A 17,177-nucleotide genomic window follows, 5' to 3' on the forward strand; every position below is an offset into this window, starting at 1 on the left:
ATTATGATTTTTACGGGCAGTGTTGTGCTTGTGGTGAGGATATTAAAGTGGCATTCAACTGCAAGGATTGCAATTATTCTTTAGATCCTTATTGTATGCTACTACCAACTAGAGCTAGACACAAGTGCGATGAGCATCTTCTTGCACTCACTTATCACAAGATAAATGATTATTTAGAACATCATTACTGTGACATTTGTGAGCAAAAAAGAGATCCAAAGAGATAGTTTTATCATTGCACAACTTGCGACACATCTGCCCATGTGAAATGTGTTCTTGGTGAATCTGCAAAGAAGAGGATCATCCGCAGCCTCTCACATTTGTGAAGAAGATAAATTACTACCCTGAATGCACTAAATGTGGAGAACCTTGTGAAGAGCTCTTGAATGTGCAGAACCAGAGTGTGTAGAACTATCTAGTTCACTGGAAATGTATGAAACCATATGGCTCTGAATATGGATGCTTGTAGAGGTGATCATGGGTTAGGCTACTCGGCCCGGCCCGATGGCCCGCCTGAAAACTGGGAGGGTTCGGGTAAAAATATATGCCTGAAATATGGATTTGGGCAAAAAAATGAGTCCTGTTTAGAAAACGGGTCGGGCATCGGGTAAGACTTTTTTGGCCCGGGCTCGGCCCGGCCCAAATTATATATTAAATATATTTATTTATTTTTAATCAAATATACTTTTTATTAAATATATATATTTTTAAACTTTTAATTCCAAATTATATATTAAATATATATTATTTTGGGTCGGGTGGGGTCGGGCCTGGCCGGGCTCGGGCTTAGCAATTTTCTTTTGGAATGGGCTTGGAAAAATTTTTAAGCCCATATTTCGGGCCAAGCCCGGGCCTAGAAAACGAGCTTAAAATTTTATCCAAACCCAGCCCAAACCCGGCCCGGCCCGACCCATGATCACCTCTAGATACTTGATAGGTAGAGACTTTTAATTGGCATTTCAGTTGTAAGTTGAAATAATGTAATTTAGCCAATTGATTGGGTTGAAACTTGTGTGGTTTGGGTTGAAACTGTAATTGAATCAAATTGACTTCAATCTATAATATTTCTTTGGTGAAACAAAAATAAAAAAAACTTTAGCAACGGTTACAGTATCAAAAAAACCATTAGCTTTATCACTATTAATGCCTGCTAATAATTTCATAGGAGTTGTTGTCAACACATTGACTCGCATCATATCAGCAGAGACCATTTTGGCAATCCTGTCAGCAACACAATTAGCTTCACTTGGGATGTGTTTAATCACCCAAAACTCTTTATTTTATAGCAGCAACTGCAAGGTTTGCAATTATTCTGTAGATCCTTACTGTATGCTACTACCAACTAGAGCCAGACACAAATGTTATGAGCATCTTCTTGCACTCAGTTATCACGAGATAAATGATTATTCAGAGCATCATTACTATAACATTTGTGAAGAGATCCGAAGAGCTGGTTTTATTATTGCACAACTTGCGACACATCAGCAAAGAAGGGAATCTTCAGCACCCTCTCACATTTGAGAAGAAGATAAATTACTACCCTGAATGCACTAAATGTGGAGAACCATGTGAAGAGCTCGCTCTTGAATGTGCAGAACTAGAGTGCAACTATCTCGTTCACTTATGAAACCATATGGCTCTGAATATGGATGCTTGATAGGTAGAGACTTTTAATTGACATTTTAGTTTAGTTGTAAGTTGAAATAATGTAATTTAGCCAATTGATTGGGTTGAAACTTGTGTGGTTTGGATTGTTTAAGGATTGTTTTGGTCCCCTAAAAAATTGACTAGCTAATTGAGTTGACCTCTGTTTACTATAAGCGTCCCTCTGCCTCTGCCTCTAAATATCAAATGCTCTCCCACTTCCTTATCTTTATCATTCTTCACTTAGTAATCTTGTTTTCCCTTTCAATCTTTGCTCCCAAAATCAAGCTTTTTCCGTTATTTATATTGCTTGGGGAAGGAGAAATGGAGGAGTCTAACAATTATGGCCACCAACATCCCCTGCTTCTTATCTTGAATCAAGACCAGCTGATCCACAATCAAAGTGGTGTAACTCATTGCTCCAGGTGCGGGGAGGAGGTGTCTGCTCCATGTTTCTGCTGTGTGGAGCACTGTGGGTTTTATCTTCACAAGGTACGTGCCAACGCACCTTTGAAGCTTAATCATCCTTTTCATCCTCATCATCCTCTTGTTCTTCTGCAAGAACAACCATATTCTGACACAGGGTGTGTTTGCGATTTTTGTGATAAAACATGTACGCAATTCATTTATCAATGCTCTTGCAAATTGGACTTTCATATTAAATGTGCTTTGTTAACATTTAATATTGCTGAGAATAATTTGAAAGAGCTTGAGCATGTTGCCCTTCAAGATGAAGAACTTAAAGATGATAGTAAGTGCTTTGGGTGTTGGGAACCATTAGCAAAGTATACACACTTTTCTCCCGACTGTGGATTTAATTTACATGACAAATGCACCGAGCTTCCTTTCAAACTGAATCTTGAGTGCCATCGCGAACATCCTCTTGTTCTACAATTTAATAGCCAACGGCTCTCTTGCAAGATATGCTGCCTGGTGAGAACGCGAAGAGGATTTGTTTATGGTTGTTCTCCTTGTAAGTTTGTTGTTCACATTGAATGTGCATCGCAATCACCATTGCAAGTTATTAAGAGTACAAATCATGAACATCCATTTACCTTGTTTAACGGGCACCAACATCCCCTGTTTCTTATGTTGAATCAAGAGCAGCTGATGGATAATCAAAGGGGTGTAACTGATTGCTCGAGATGTGGGGAGAAGGTGTCTGCTCCATGTTTTTGCTGTGCGGAGCACTGTGGGTTTTATCTTCATAAGGTATGTGCTGAGGCACCTTTGGAGCTTAATCAACCTTTTCATCTCAACCATCCTCTTCTTATGCAAAATGCACCTTATTCATCTGGAATGTACATTTGCAATTTTTGCAATAAATCTGGTCACAAGTCTGTTTATCGCTGCTCTTCTTGTGAATTGGACTTCCATATTAAATGTGCTTTGTTTACATTTAATATTGCTGAGAATAATTTGAAAGAGCTTGACCATGTTGCCCTTCAAGATGAAGAACTTGCAGATGATAGTAAGTGCTTTGGGTGTTGGGAACCATTAGCAAAGTATACACACTTTTCTCCCGACTGTGGATTTAATTTACATGAAAAATGCACCGAGCTTCCTTTCAAACTGAATCTTGAGTGCCATCGCGAACATCCTCTTGTTCTACAATTTTATAGCGAACAGCTCTCTTGCAAGATATGCTGCCTGGTGAGAACGCGAAGAGGATTTGTTTATGGTTGTTCTCCTTGTAAGTTTGGTGTTCACATTGAATGTGCATCGCAATCACCATTGCAAGTTATTAAGAGTACAAATCATGAACATCCATTTACCTTGTTTAACGGGCACCAACATCCCCTGTTTCTTATGTTGAATCAAGAGCAGCTGATGGATAATCAAAGGGGTGTAACTGATTGCTGGAGGTGTGGGGAGAAGGTGTCTGCTCCATGTTTTTGCTGTGCGGAGCACTGTGGGTTTTATCTTCATAAGGTATGTGCCGAGGCACCTTTGGAGCTTAATCACCCTTTTCATCTCAACCATCCTCTTCTTATGCAAAATGCACCTTATTCATCCGGAATGTACATTTGCAATTTTTGCAATAAATCTGGTCACAAGTCTGTTTATCGCTGCTCTTCTTGTGAATTGGACTTTCATATTAAATGTGCTTTGTTTACATTTAATATTGCTGAGAATAATTTGAAAGAGCTTGAGCATGTTGCCCTTCAACATCCATTGATTCCCACTGAAAATGGTGGTGAAAAACTTAAAGATGTTTCTAAGTGCTTTGGGTGCCGGGAACCATTAGCAAATTATACACACTTTTCTCCTTGCCGTGGATTTAACTTACATGAGAAATGCACTGAGATTCCTTTCAAATTGAAGCATGTGTGTCATCGCAAGCATCCTCTTGTCCTACAATTTAATAGCGAACGGCTCTCTTGCAAGATATGCTGCCAGGTAACAATGCGAAGAGGATTTGTTTATGGATGTTCTCCTTGTAAGTTTGTTGTTCACATTGACTGTGCATCACAATCACCATTACAAGTTATTAAGAGTACAAATCATGAACATCCATTCACCTTGTTGGTGAGTCAAGTTCCATTCACATGTGATGGGTGTGGCACTGGAGGAAATCATGTTGCCTATAGATGTGGTACATGCAACATTATAATCCATAAAAATTGCATTTCATTGCCTCGCATTATCAAAAGTAAGTGGCATGACCATCGCCTTCTTCACACATATTTCCATTACATAGAAGATTTTAGGGTTTTGAATTGCCTAATATGCCATGATGAAGTCAACACAGAGCATGGTAGTTACTATTGTTCAAAGTGCAACGGTATATTCCATGTGAAGTGTGTAATGAAGGATAAAGATTCATATGAAATAGTAGAAAATGAAGATGAGATTGAGATGCCCATTGAAAGTTCCATCATTGTTATTGAGAGCAACGATGCTGGAGAAGCTACAAAAATAAATCATTTCAAGCATATGCATAATCTAATGTTAGGTCCCTTTGTTGGAGGATATGAAAATAGTTGCGACGGGTGTATGTTGCCAATCTCGGATCCGTTTTACTACTGTTCAGAATGTGCTTTTTTTCTTCATAAAGCGTGTGCCGAGTTACCTAAGATGAAGAATGTTTGGCATCATGATTGCAAAGAGCCCCTAGCCCTTATTTCTGACAAAGCTTTTCTGTGTCGACGATGTTTGTACGTAACTAATGCCTTTGCTTATGAATGTTGTGGATGTGAGGGAAAAATATGTCTCCGATGTGTGATTGCTCTTACTCCTGGTGCTCGAACATGTTTGAAACATGAACACCCCCTCTTTTACTACCCAAAGCACAATGGGAAATGCAATGCTTGTGGTACGACTACACAGGCGGCATTCTGTTGTAAGGATTGCAATATTGTGCTACATCTTCGTTGTTTTTCACTTCCAATTACAGCGCGTCACAAATGCGATGAGCATCTTCTTTCACTCACTGATTATGATGATAACAGTTATTCAGAACATCATCACTGTGATATCTGTGAAGAAAGTCGAGATCCAAACCGTTGGTTTTATAATTGTTCAACATGTGATACTTCTGCTCATGTTAATTGTGTTCTTGGACCATATCCATTCCTCAAACTCGGGAGCATTCATGAAGGAAATGATCATCCACACCCACTCACCATTGTGAAGAAGAAGTATTACTACCCAGATTGTGAGAAATGCGGTGAGCCTTGTGTAGATGTGGCTCTTGAATGCTCAAAGTCGGAGTGCAAATATATTGTCCACTGGAATTGTGTAACACCCGTTCATCCATGGAGTTTTTGGGCGTGGTACAGGAGGTAATTCAGATGTAATCATATTTGAAATCTGCCACTTCATTTGCAGGAAAACTCAAGACTGGAAAACAGGGTTTGATCTTTGCCTTGTTACTTGTGATATTAGTTATTGTTGTAACTGTAATTTGGTTTTCTCGACTTTTTAAGTTATAAATAAATGTCATGTAAAAATCTGAGCTGAAACTTGTGAGGTTTGATTGTTGATTTTAGAATTACTTGTGAGGTTTGCCGAAACGTTGCTAGATGCTTCTCTTTGTTTTTATATATAAGCTTTTTCTGAAATTACTTAGCTCAATGTATTAGATAAAGTAAGAAGGAGCTGTCTCCTTCAAAAAACCAAACATGTCTTTTAATGATATATTTCGCATACTAAAATTTTATTGCGCAATTTATGAAGCTTCATCGTAACTTAACCCTATTATTGCCTAAGCAAATAATTTTGAAAACAAAAGATTCAACAGCCTAAACTGAAATTACTACAGTCCCAAATAAAATTGAAGGATTAGCTTTTTTTTTTCCCCATAAAAACTATATATTAAGACAAAAAGGAAAATGCAAAGTCGAGAAAGGTCATCATCCACACAATTTCACAACAGCTCAAACCAGTAATCAATGGAAGGAGTGATTATGGCCCAAACACTGCAACAGCTTAACCAAGAATGACAATAAACATGGATACCATCTGCCAGCTTCTACTTTGAGATTCCAATCCCCACACCTAATGTTTTAGCTATTTTCCCATCTCTTTTTTACTCTCTTATATCACAACCTTGTATCTAATTTCCTTACTGTCTTGTCTGGGATGGTGTTGGAGTTTTAGAGAAGTTGAGAGAACAAAATACAGAGAAAACAAAGAACAATACTTATCAGAATTTATTTTTTTTTTGACTGCTATCAAATTTTCTCATATGCTTTTACTAGAGTTTTGAAAATCTAGAAATAGATAAGAGAATCGAGTTTTACTAGATGTTGAGGCCTATTTTCACATTTTTGATTCAGCTGCTCCTATGCTACTTGAAAAAATGTTTCGTTTGTCTCTCACGATACAACAACAAGATCATCGAAGCAGTAGCACCTCTATAGTGATCAACGAACAAACCTTGACTTCTTCTATCACTGAAACATTTAAAAATTTGGAGTGAAAAAGAAAGAATGTTGAGAGTGAAATAAATTTGTTGTGTGTCTAAAGAATTCTAAATATACAAATCTGCATTAAAGGAGTCTTTTGTCCTTTTAAAGGAGATTTATACGTCAAGCAAGTACGCACCCAACCCCAGTGAATTTGGATTCGCACCCTTGCTATGCATGAGGGAGAATATTAATTTAGCGCTTTAATAATTACTAAATTGGCTTACATATATATACAAGTTTCACACTTGAGTTCCAATCAATGTGAGACTAATACTTTTCATTTTCCTCAACATAATTTACAAATAGTTTACATTGAGCATAAATTTCGTATCCATCACTTAAACATTTTGAGTATATAATATATCGTTATAAAGGTATCATGAAGTAGAATATAAAACCATAATTTTATGATTCAACTCTCCATTTTTATCAATCGTTAATATGCCTCAAAGTTTTCAAAAATTACATTTTTTTCCAACACACTTCAGCGAAAGGAACCAGAGGACAGTCGATACGAAGTTGTTACCCAAATTAGATGAACAGTATGCCAACGGATCGGAGATTGCTGGAGATGTTTTATATCGTAGGATTCTACCGCATGTGGCTGCAGTGCAAAGGAATCAATGGAGTTTTTGGGTAATGGGGGTTACCATGTTTAAACATTTGACAGTCCTTTAAAATAAGTCAAATCCCTATCCTATTTGTAAAGGATGTTATGTTAAAAACATTTTTCCAGGCTTCTTTATTTACTGGCATCATCATCACCTACCCCTAGGAGATCAATGTTGTTGCTTGTTTTCAGATTGCAAATCAAAGCTAACCTCTCAAACTTACAGAATTCAATGTTTTTTACAACAAAAAGAAATTGGATCAAAACTCTATCCTTCCATCCAATTTCAATACAATTCGGTTTATATAAGTAAGCTTCAATACAAGCTTAATGTAACTTCACCAACTCCGATTACAACTCGTTGATTTTTATCAACTAGTACTTGGAAACTGAAATTGAAAAAGTAACAGCACTGTCCATTATTATTGAATCCAAACTAATTAATTCTGTCCATTTTATAATGTATGATCTTCTCTGTTTGCACCGTCCAGTAACTTAAATAAAAACTTTCGAATAGTTCAATGAACATTTTATAACTGTAGTTGAATGAATCCGTAACTTATAGCGCCTGGAGTGTATGGGCCGAAGATTTCTGAACTTCGGCCCGTCATCAAAAGACGCATATAAGGATCACATGGTAAGTAAAGATTCTTCACGAGAATGTCTTTGGAATCTCCGGTGACCTTCAGTTTTAGATTCTCGTCGACGATGACCACCATGTCTGATTCTTTTGGAAACCCGGAAACATAATCCTTGAATATCACCTTTTTGTTGCTCACCACTGCATTTCTCACTACCATCCGCCATTGTTGTTTTGCTTGGTGCTTTTGTTTTTTTCTCTATGGTGAAGATCACGTTCTGAAATAAGCTGAACTTCTCTCTATTATCAGGTGGGTCTAAAATTGGCCAAATTGTGGTTTTGGTCCTTCTATTATTTTCAATTTTGAAAATTAATCTATGTATTTTAATTTGGTATAATTTAATCTTCGTAATCTTATTAGTTAGTTAAAATAGTTAACTATATACTATTGGTCTCTGTACTTTCGTGCTGTTTGAACTTTGAAATTTCAATCCTAATCAAAATGGTATTTACTAAATTATGATATTTTCTAAAGTTTATATGGCAAACATATTATCAAATGTGTAATGTAATGTAGTTTGTTATTTGCACAAAATAAAAAAAATCTTATTATTTTTAATCGTTCTAGCAGAATTTAACCTAACTATTCTAATTAAAATGCAGATTTGATTTTTCTTAAAAATATCCCTTGAAAAAATCATGTTGAAGGATGAATTGAATAAATATTTTTTAGAAAATCCTCACCAATATTTTAATAAAAATATTACTATTAGATTAACTAGTGACATTATAAATATAGATGACTATATTATGAAAAATTAAAATATGAAAAATAAATCTCATATTTGATTATAAGATAGGGACTAAAATCAGAATTTTACCTTTTAAATTTCCATTTTAGTTTGATTGCGTATACCGTTTGTATTGTGAGGCTGAAAACTTGAAAAGGATATTTAAAGTCCAATCAATTTCGACCGTACAATCTTTTTTTTCAAGAAACTCGTTTAAAATCAATATCCAATGCGTACACGTAGCTAGAGGTGTCCGCTCGAAGCATGAGAGGATTCGGGTAAAAATATAGGACCGAAATATAGGTTTGGGTAAAAAAACGGAGTCCGTTTAGAAAATGGGCCAGGCCTCGGGCACTACTTTTTTGGCCCGGGCCGAATATAATAAATATATATTTTTATTTTTTTAATTTTAAAATATTTTTAAAATATTTTTAAAATACTTTTTTTGTTTTTTATTTTAAAAATAATTTTTTGGTGTTTTATTAAAAAAATAGGCCGGGCCGAGACCGGACTTAGGAATTTTTACCCGGGCCAAGCCTGGACAAAATTTCAGACCCATATTTCGGGCCAGGCCGGGCTGGGCTCGAGCCTAGGACACGGGCCAAAATTTTGGCCCAGCCCATGAGCACCTCCACACGTAACCAACCTAATATGATAATCGTTTGGGTAAATTATTATCATTTTTTGATCAATGGGATAATTACAAATAAATAAATATTATAAATATTATAAATAAATATTATATAAATATTTATATTTATGTAGAAAACAATAGATTTAAACAAAATAAATTAAATAAATATTTATATCTATTTAAAACATTAAATCTGGAAAAACAATTAAGAGAATCGAGTTTTACTAGATCTTGAGGTCTGTTTTCACAGTTTCTTTAGGATAAATTCGGCCACTCATATGCTACTTGAAGAAACGTTGATCGTATGTCTCCTAAGATACAACAACAAAATGATCGCGATAGTAGTACCAATGCAATGATCAAGAACAAACATTGTCTTCTTCTATTATCGAAACGTTTGAAAATTTGGAGGAAAAAATTCGTTGTGTCTTTAAAAAATTTTGCTGTATTTTTAAGTTTTTATAGGCATTAAGTATGGAGGAATTTTAGAAATTTCTATAAATAAATATATAAATTTGCATTAAAGGAGCCTTTAGATCAATTTGATTGGAATCAAATCAAATCGAGATATTTATCTTTATATATAATTGTTTCTATTATTGGTTAAATTATTTGACAGAGAAGAGCTTTTAGGAATGATTTTGAACCCATTCTTAGTGCACATTTAAATTAATAATTTAGTTGTCAAATAAATTGGTGGTTCATTTGTCATTTATGCTCTGTAATTGTCTCTTCCGCCTTCGTTTCGATTATAAACAAATAACCCTTTGATCCTTCCTTAAAACGAAGTTTAAAGGAATGTAAAATACAAAGTAGGAGTGAATGTGATATATCTATTTTTTTTTTTATGTTGTTTCACCAGAAAATGAAGATGAAAAGTGTCTTGATATATCTTTGAACTCCATCACTAATGTTCTAGAGAGGAATGATGCAGGAGAAGCCACAATAATAGAGCACTTCAAGCATATGGTGATAAATGTTGTGATGGGTGCATGTTGCTAATCTCGGCTTCATTCTACTATTGCTTTCAGTGTCAATTCTTTCTTCATAAAGCTTGTGCTGAACTACCAAAGATGAAGCCTGTTTGGCATCATGGATGCCAAATTAGAAACTTCAGACAACATTTTCAAATGTGAAATTTGTTGTTTCCTTTCTAATGGCTTTGCCTACAAATGTCCCGATGCTCTAACATGTCCAGGACATGAACATCCCCTTCTTTTCTATTATGATTTTTACGGGCAGTGTTGTGCTTGTGGTGAGGATATAAAAGTGGCATTCAACTGCAAGGATTGCAATTATTCTGTAGATCCTTACTGTATGCTACTACTACCTAGAGCCAGACACAAATGTTATGAGCATCTTCTTGCACTCAGTTATCACGAGATAAATGATTATTCAGAACATCATTACTGTAACATTTGTGAGCGAAAAAGAGATCCGAAGAGCTGGTTTTATCATTGCACAACTTGTGACACAGCATCAAAGAAGGGGATCATCCGCACCCTCTCACATTTGTGAAGAAGATAAATTACTACCCTGAATGCACTAAATGTGGAGAACCCTGTGAAGAGCTCGCTCTTGAATGTGCGGAACAAGAGTGCAACTATCTCGTTCACTGGAAATGTGTGAAACCATATGGCTCTGTATATGCATGCTTGATAGGTAGAGACTTTTAATTAACATTTTAGTCGTAAGTTGAAATAATGTAATTTAGCCAATTGATTGGGTTGAAACTTGTGTGGTTTGAATTGCTTATGGTTGTGTAGTTACTTTAAATTTTTTAAATTTTAAATTAATAAAAGTGGAATTATACTTTGGTTCCCTAATAATAATAAAAATTTGATTTAATCATTTAAAAGCCATAATGATATAGACTATTCAAATAGTGAAATTACATTTTTACTATCGTAAAAAATTAAATTTAATTTCTGATCCTCTAAAAGGAAATTCTGCCTTTGCCCCTGGTCCTTGGTGAACACTTCCATTCCTCAAACTCGGGAGTCTCATTGAAGCACATTACATTCATGAGCACCCTATCATTGTTGTTAAGAAAATTTATTACTATCCAAATTGTAGTAAATGTGGTAAGCCCTATTTGGATTTGGCTGTCGAATGTACTAGATGCAACTTCATTGTCCATGATAACAAGTTCTCTTCTTCAGATTGGGAGGACTAAGGTGGCGCTGTGGTGACTATACTCCAGAATCACCACTTTTCTTTGCCGGAGAACACAGAGTAATGCTGATTGTATTTATTATCCAAACTAGGTTTCCTATTTGAAGTTGAAATGTAAGGGAAGCATGTTTTAAGTTGGAAAAGAAATTCAAATCTCAGAATCGGCAAACATGAAAATGTTATTTACAAATATTGGGCCGTGGGTTCTGGGAGCCCACTTGTTTATGTGTGCCCTGCTCTTTATGTTTTAGGGGCAGCAAACTATCAGCGACCCTCTGCCTCTGCCTCTTCCTGAGTCATTATCTGTCTTCACTTGTATTATTGTTTTCCCATTGACACTTTGCTCCCAAAATCAAGCTTTTTCCTTTATTTATATTGCTTGGGGAAGCAAAAATGGTGGGGTCTAACAATTATGGCCACCAACATCCCCTGCTTCTTATCTTGAATGAAGATCAGCAGCTGAATGTAGCTAAGTGCTCAAGGTGTCGCGAGAAGGTGTCAACTCCATGTTTTAGCTGTGCCCAGGATTGTGGGTTTTACCTTCACAAGGTATGTGCTGAGGCGCCTTTGGAGCTTAATCACCCTTTTCATTCTGATCATCCTCTTCTTCTTATGCAAAATCCACCTTATCCATCTGGAGGGTATTATTGCAATTTTTGCGGTAAATACGGTAATGAGTTTGTTTATCACTGCTCTTGCGATTTTGACTTTCATATTAAATGTGCTTTGTTTACATTTAATATTGCTGAGAATAATTTGAAAGAGCTTGAGCATGTTTCCCTTCAAGATGAAGAACTTGAAGATGATAGTAAGTGCTTTGGGTGTTGGGAACCATTAGCAAAGTATACACACTTTTCTCCTGACTGTGGATTTAATTTACATGACAAATGCGCTGAGCTTCCCTTCAAACTGAATCTTGAGTGCCATCGCGAACATCCTCTTGTTCTACAATTTAATAGCCAACGGCTCTCTTGCAAGATATGCAGAAAAAGCAATCAACAAGCTCTAGGATTTTTTTATGGTTGTTCTCCTTGTGAGTTTGTTGTTCACATTGAATGTGCATCACAATCACCATTACAAGTTATTAAGAGTACAAGTCATGAACATCCATTTACCTTGTTTAACGGGCACCAACATCCCCTGTTTCTTATGTTGAATCAAGAGCAGCTGATGGATAATCAAAGGGGTGTAACTGATTGCTCGAGATGTGGGGAGAAGGCGTCTGCTCCATGTTTTTGCTGTGCGGAGCACTGTGGGTTTTATCTTCATAAGGTATGTGCCGAGGCACCTTTGGAGCTTAATCATCCTTTTCATCTCAACCATCCTCTTCTTATGCAAAATGCACCGTATTCATCTGGAATGTACATTTGCAATTTTTGCAATAAATCTGGTCACAAGTCTGTTTATCGCTGCTCTTCTTGTGAATTGGACTTTCATATTAAATGTGCTTTGTTTACATTTAATATTGCTGAGAATAATTTGAAAGAGCTTGAGCATGTTGCCCTTCAACATCCATTGATTCCCACTGAAAATGGTGGTGAAAAACTTAAAGATGTTTCTAAGTGCTTTGGGTGCCGGGAACCATTAGCAAATTATACACACTTTTCTCCTTGCCGTGGGTTTAACTTACATGAGAAATGCACTGAGATTCCTTTCAAATTGAAGCATGTGTGTCATCGTAAGCATCCTCTTGTCCTACAATTTAATAGCGAACGGCTCTCTTGCAAGATATGCTGCCAGGTAACAAGGCGAAGAGGATTTGTTTATGGATGTTCTCCTTGTAAGTTTGTTGTTCACATTGAATGTGCATCACAATCACCATTACAAGTTATTAAGAGTACAAATCATGAACATCCATTCACCTTGTCGTTGAGACAAGTTCCATTCACATGTGATGGGTGTGGCACTGAAGGAAATCATGTTGCCTATACATGTGGTACATGCAACATTACAATCCATAAAAATTGCATTTCATTGCCTCGCATTATCAAAAGTAAGTGGCATGACCATCGCCTTGTTCACACATATTTCCATCACATAGAAGATTTTAGGGTTTTGAATTGCCTAATATGCCATGATGAAGTCAATACAGAGCATGGTAGTTACTATTGTTCAAAGTGCAACGGTATATTCCATGTGAAGTGTGTAATGAAGGATAAAGATTCATATGAAATAGTAGAAAATGAAGATGAGATTGAGATGCCCATTGAAAGTTCCATCATTGTTATTGAGAGCAACGATGCTGGAGAAGCTACAAAAATAAATCATTTCAAGCATATGCATAATCTAATGTTAGGTCCCTTTGTTGGAGGATATGAAAATAGTTGCGACGGGTGTATGTTGCCAATCTCGGATCCGTTTTACTACTGTTCAGAATGTGCTTTTTTTCTTCATAAAGCGTGTGCCGAGTTACCTAAGATGAAGAATGTTTGGTATCATGATTGCAAAGAGCCTCTAGCCCTTATTTCTGACAAAGCTTTTTATTGTCGACGATGTTGGGGCATATCTAATGCCTTTGGTTATGAATGTTGTGGATGTGAGGAAAAAATATGTCTCCGATGTGTGATTGCTCTTACTCCTGGTGCTCGAACTTGTTTGAAACATGAACACCCCATCTTTTACTACACAAAGCACAATGGGAAATGCAATGCTTGTGGTAGGACTACACAGTCGGCATTCTGTTGTAAGGATTGCAATTTTGTGCTACATCTTCGTTGTTTTTCACTTCCAATTATAGCTCGTCACAAATGCGATGAGCATCTTCTTTCACTCACTGATCATGATGATAACTGTTATTCAGAAAATCATTATTGTGATATCTGTGAAGAAAGTCGAGATCCAAATCATTGGTTTTATAATTGTTCAACATGTGATACTTCTGCTCATGTTAATTGTGTTCTTGGACCATATCCATTCCTCAAACTCGGGAGCATTCATGAAGGAAATGATCATCCACACCCACTCACCATTGTGAAGAAGAAGTATTACTACCCAGATTGTGATAAATGTGGTAGGGCTTGTGTAGATGTGGCTCTTGAATGCTCAAAGTCGGAGTGCAAATATATTGTCCACTGGGATTGTGTGGTACCCTATAGTCTACGGAGTTTTTGGGGGCTGTTCGAGTAGTAATTCAGATGTAATCATATTTGAAATCTGCCACTTCATTTGCAGGAAAACTCAAGACTGGAAAACAGGGTTTGATCTTTGTCATGTTACTTGTGATAGTAGTTATTGTTGTAACTGTAATTTGGTTTTTTCGACTTTTTAAGTTATAAATAAATGTCATGTAAAAATCTGAGCTGAAACTTGTGAGGTTTGATTGTTGATTTTAGAATTTCTTATAATTTGGGAGTGTGATTGTGCGTCTGTAACAGATAAACTGAAATTACTACAGTTCCAAATAAAATTGAAGGATTAGTGTATTCTTTTTTCCATAAAAAATATATATTAAGACAAAAAAGAAAATGCAAAGCCGAGAAAGGTCATCATCCACACAATTTCACAACAGCTCAAACCAGTAATCAATGGAAGGAGTGATTATGGCCCAAACACTGCAATAGCTTAACCAAGAATGACAATAAACATGGATCCCATCTGCCCGCTTCGACTTTGGGATTCAACATGTGATACTTCTGCTCATGTTTGTTGTGTTCTTGGAAATTATTTATTCCTCAAACTCAAGAGCCTTTATGAAGAAAATGATCATCCACACCCACTCACCATTGTGAAGAAGAAGTATTACTACTCAGATTGTGATAAATGCGGTGAGCCTTGTGTAGATGTGGCTCTTGAATGCTCAAAGTCGGAGTGCAAATATATTGTCCACTGGTATTGTGTAACACCTGTTCATCTACGGAGTTATTGGGCGTGGTACAAGTGGTAATTCAGATGTAATCATATTTGAAATCTGCCACTTCATTTGCAGGAAAACTCAAGGCTGGAAAACAGGGCTACTTGTGATATTAGTTATTGTTGCAACTGTAATTTGGTTTTTCTGACTTTTTAAGTTTTAAATAAATGTCATGTAAAAATCTGGAGCTGAAAGTTGTGAGGTTTGACTATTGATTGTACTTTTTAAGTTTTAGAATTTCTTGGTTTCCTTATATAAGCTTTTTCTGAAATTATTTCTCTGTTGCTGCAATAAAATTAGGTTTAACGTTTAGCTCAATGTATTAGATAAAGTAAGAAGGACCTGTCGCCTTCAAAAAACCAAACATGTCTTTTAATGATATATTTCGCATATTAAAATATTATTGCAGAAATTGATTAAAAAACTGATTAAACAAACTTTGGGATTCCATTCCCCACACCTAATGTTTTAGCTATTTTTCCATCTCTTTTTCACTCTCTTATATCACAACCTCGTATCTAATTTCCTTGCTTGTCTTGTCTTGTCTGGGATGGGGTTGGAGTTTAGAGAAGTTGAGAGAACAAAATACAGAGAAAACAAAGAAAAATACTCAGCAGAAATTTTTTGACTGCTATCAAATTTTCATTCAACAAGAAATACAATATATATACACGGGTGTAGTGGTTACAAGAAAGTCAACAAACCTCACTAATACACTTTGAAAATACAAATACATAGCTTGTACATAAACATCAAATCATCACTAATTCTGCTTATCTAACAAGTGACCTTAGCAAGCAGACTAATACAAAAATCATCAGCAGCATATGCGAACCTTTCTTCAAATACATCAAGTGGTTCGCCAACAACACATAAGCCCACACTCTGATGAGCTCGCTACTAGACTGAGCTTGCAGCTTTGGTGGAGCTTGCAGCTTTGGTGAGCTCACAATTTCATAGGAAGAGTTCGCCACTACAGAAATGACCACTTCGCAACACTCCTCCTTGGCCATAATGCTGTGAACTCCAATATCTTATCTTAGCCTCTATAACCTCATTCTTCCAAGAGGTTTTGTGAGAATATTAGCAAGTTGGACATATGAACTACAATGAACCAGTTTCACCTCATTCGATTGCTCAACTTCTCTAGAAAGTCCTAGGTCTTAGGTAACATTACTTGTAGGTCGTAGGACTTTTATAGTAAGTGCATTGGGCTCATCGAGTTCCCAACAAAAACCAAGACAGCAAAGAAATCTAACAGGCCTGGTCACAGATGAGCTATAGTGATAATTGATTTAATGTTGATCCTACTAATATGAATCCATATCCGACTAACCTAGTTTGACCATAAAAATTAACAATTTAAATCAGAAATAACAATAACACAAAAAGATTTAAACCAGTCCGAATCCCAAACCCAAGATTCTTCAAATTCTCAAAATTAAAATATTCGAATTATTTTGATTCGGGTTAGTTTCACGTTCAAATCAATTTTAATTTCAGATCATTTCAAAATTGATCATTTTAGACTAATATTGAATGGTGTTGGGTTATTTTTTTAGTCAAATCGGGTTTTGAAATTTTTGAATCATTTTGGTTCGGGTTAGTTTCAAGTTCAAATCATTTTAGGTTCAAGTCATTGGTCTCGGATAATTCCGGGCTCATATTGAACGATGTTGGATAACTTTTTAGTCAAATCGAGATTAAAATTTCTAAATCATTTTGGTTCAGGTTAGGTTCAAGTTAGTTTCGGTTCAAATCAATTTCGGATTTGATCATTTTGGGCTCATATTGAATGGTGTTGGATTATCTTTTTTTGTCAAATCAGGTTTTAAATTTTCCAGATCATTTTGATTCCAGTTAGTTTCAAGTTTAAATCAATTTTGATTTCAGATTTGATCATTTCAAGTTCATATAGAATGGTGTTGGATTATTTTTTAATCAAATCGGGTTTTAAGATTTTCAGATCATTTTCGTTCG

The 17,177-nt window shown here is 35.9% G+C and overlaps 2 protein-coding genes across 3 annotated transcripts; both read left to right on the forward strand.

Moving 5' to 3' along the window:
• The first annotated feature begins 1,832 nt into the window (after nucleotides 1–1,832).
• Nucleotides 1,833–5,708, forward strand: LOC105796311 (uncharacterized). Of its 2 annotated transcripts, none has more exons than XM_052627834.1 (2): nucleotides 1,833–2,082; nucleotides 2,803–5,708. In XM_052627834.1, exons 1-2 carry the CDS (start codon nucleotides 1,852–1,854, stop codon nucleotides 5,431–5,433), a joined length of 2,862 nt encoding a protein of 953 aa, XP_052483794.1. In that variant the 5' UTR covers nucleotides 1,833–1,851; the 3' UTR covers nucleotides 5,434–5,708. The 2 variants fall into 2 exon arrangements, with proteins under 2 accessions (XP_052483794.1, XP_052483795.1); XM_052627835.1 differs by lacking the exon at nucleotides 1,833–2,082 and adding an exon at nucleotides 2,462–2,617 and having other exon boundaries at nucleotides 2,752–5,708.
• A 5,896-nt stretch (nucleotides 5,709–11,604) lies between these two features.
• LOC105796312 (uncharacterized) lies at nucleotides 11,605–14,769 on the forward strand. The gene has a single exon (XM_012625950.2). It carries the CDS (start codon nucleotides 11,741–11,743, stop codon nucleotides 14,471–14,473), a length of 2,733 nt encoding a protein of 910 aa, XP_012481404.2. The 5' UTR covers nucleotides 11,605–11,740; the 3' UTR covers nucleotides 14,474–14,769.
• The last annotated feature ends 2,408 nt before the right edge of the window (nucleotides 14,770–17,177 follow it).

The sequence above is a fragment of the Gossypium raimondii genome, chromosome 3 (genome assembly GCF_025698545.1).
Source record: "Gossypium raimondii isolate GPD5lz chromosome 3, ASM2569854v1, whole genome shotgun sequence".
NCBI classification, from domain to species: Eukaryota; Viridiplantae; Streptophyta; class Magnoliopsida; order Malvales; family Malvaceae; genus Gossypium; species Gossypium raimondii.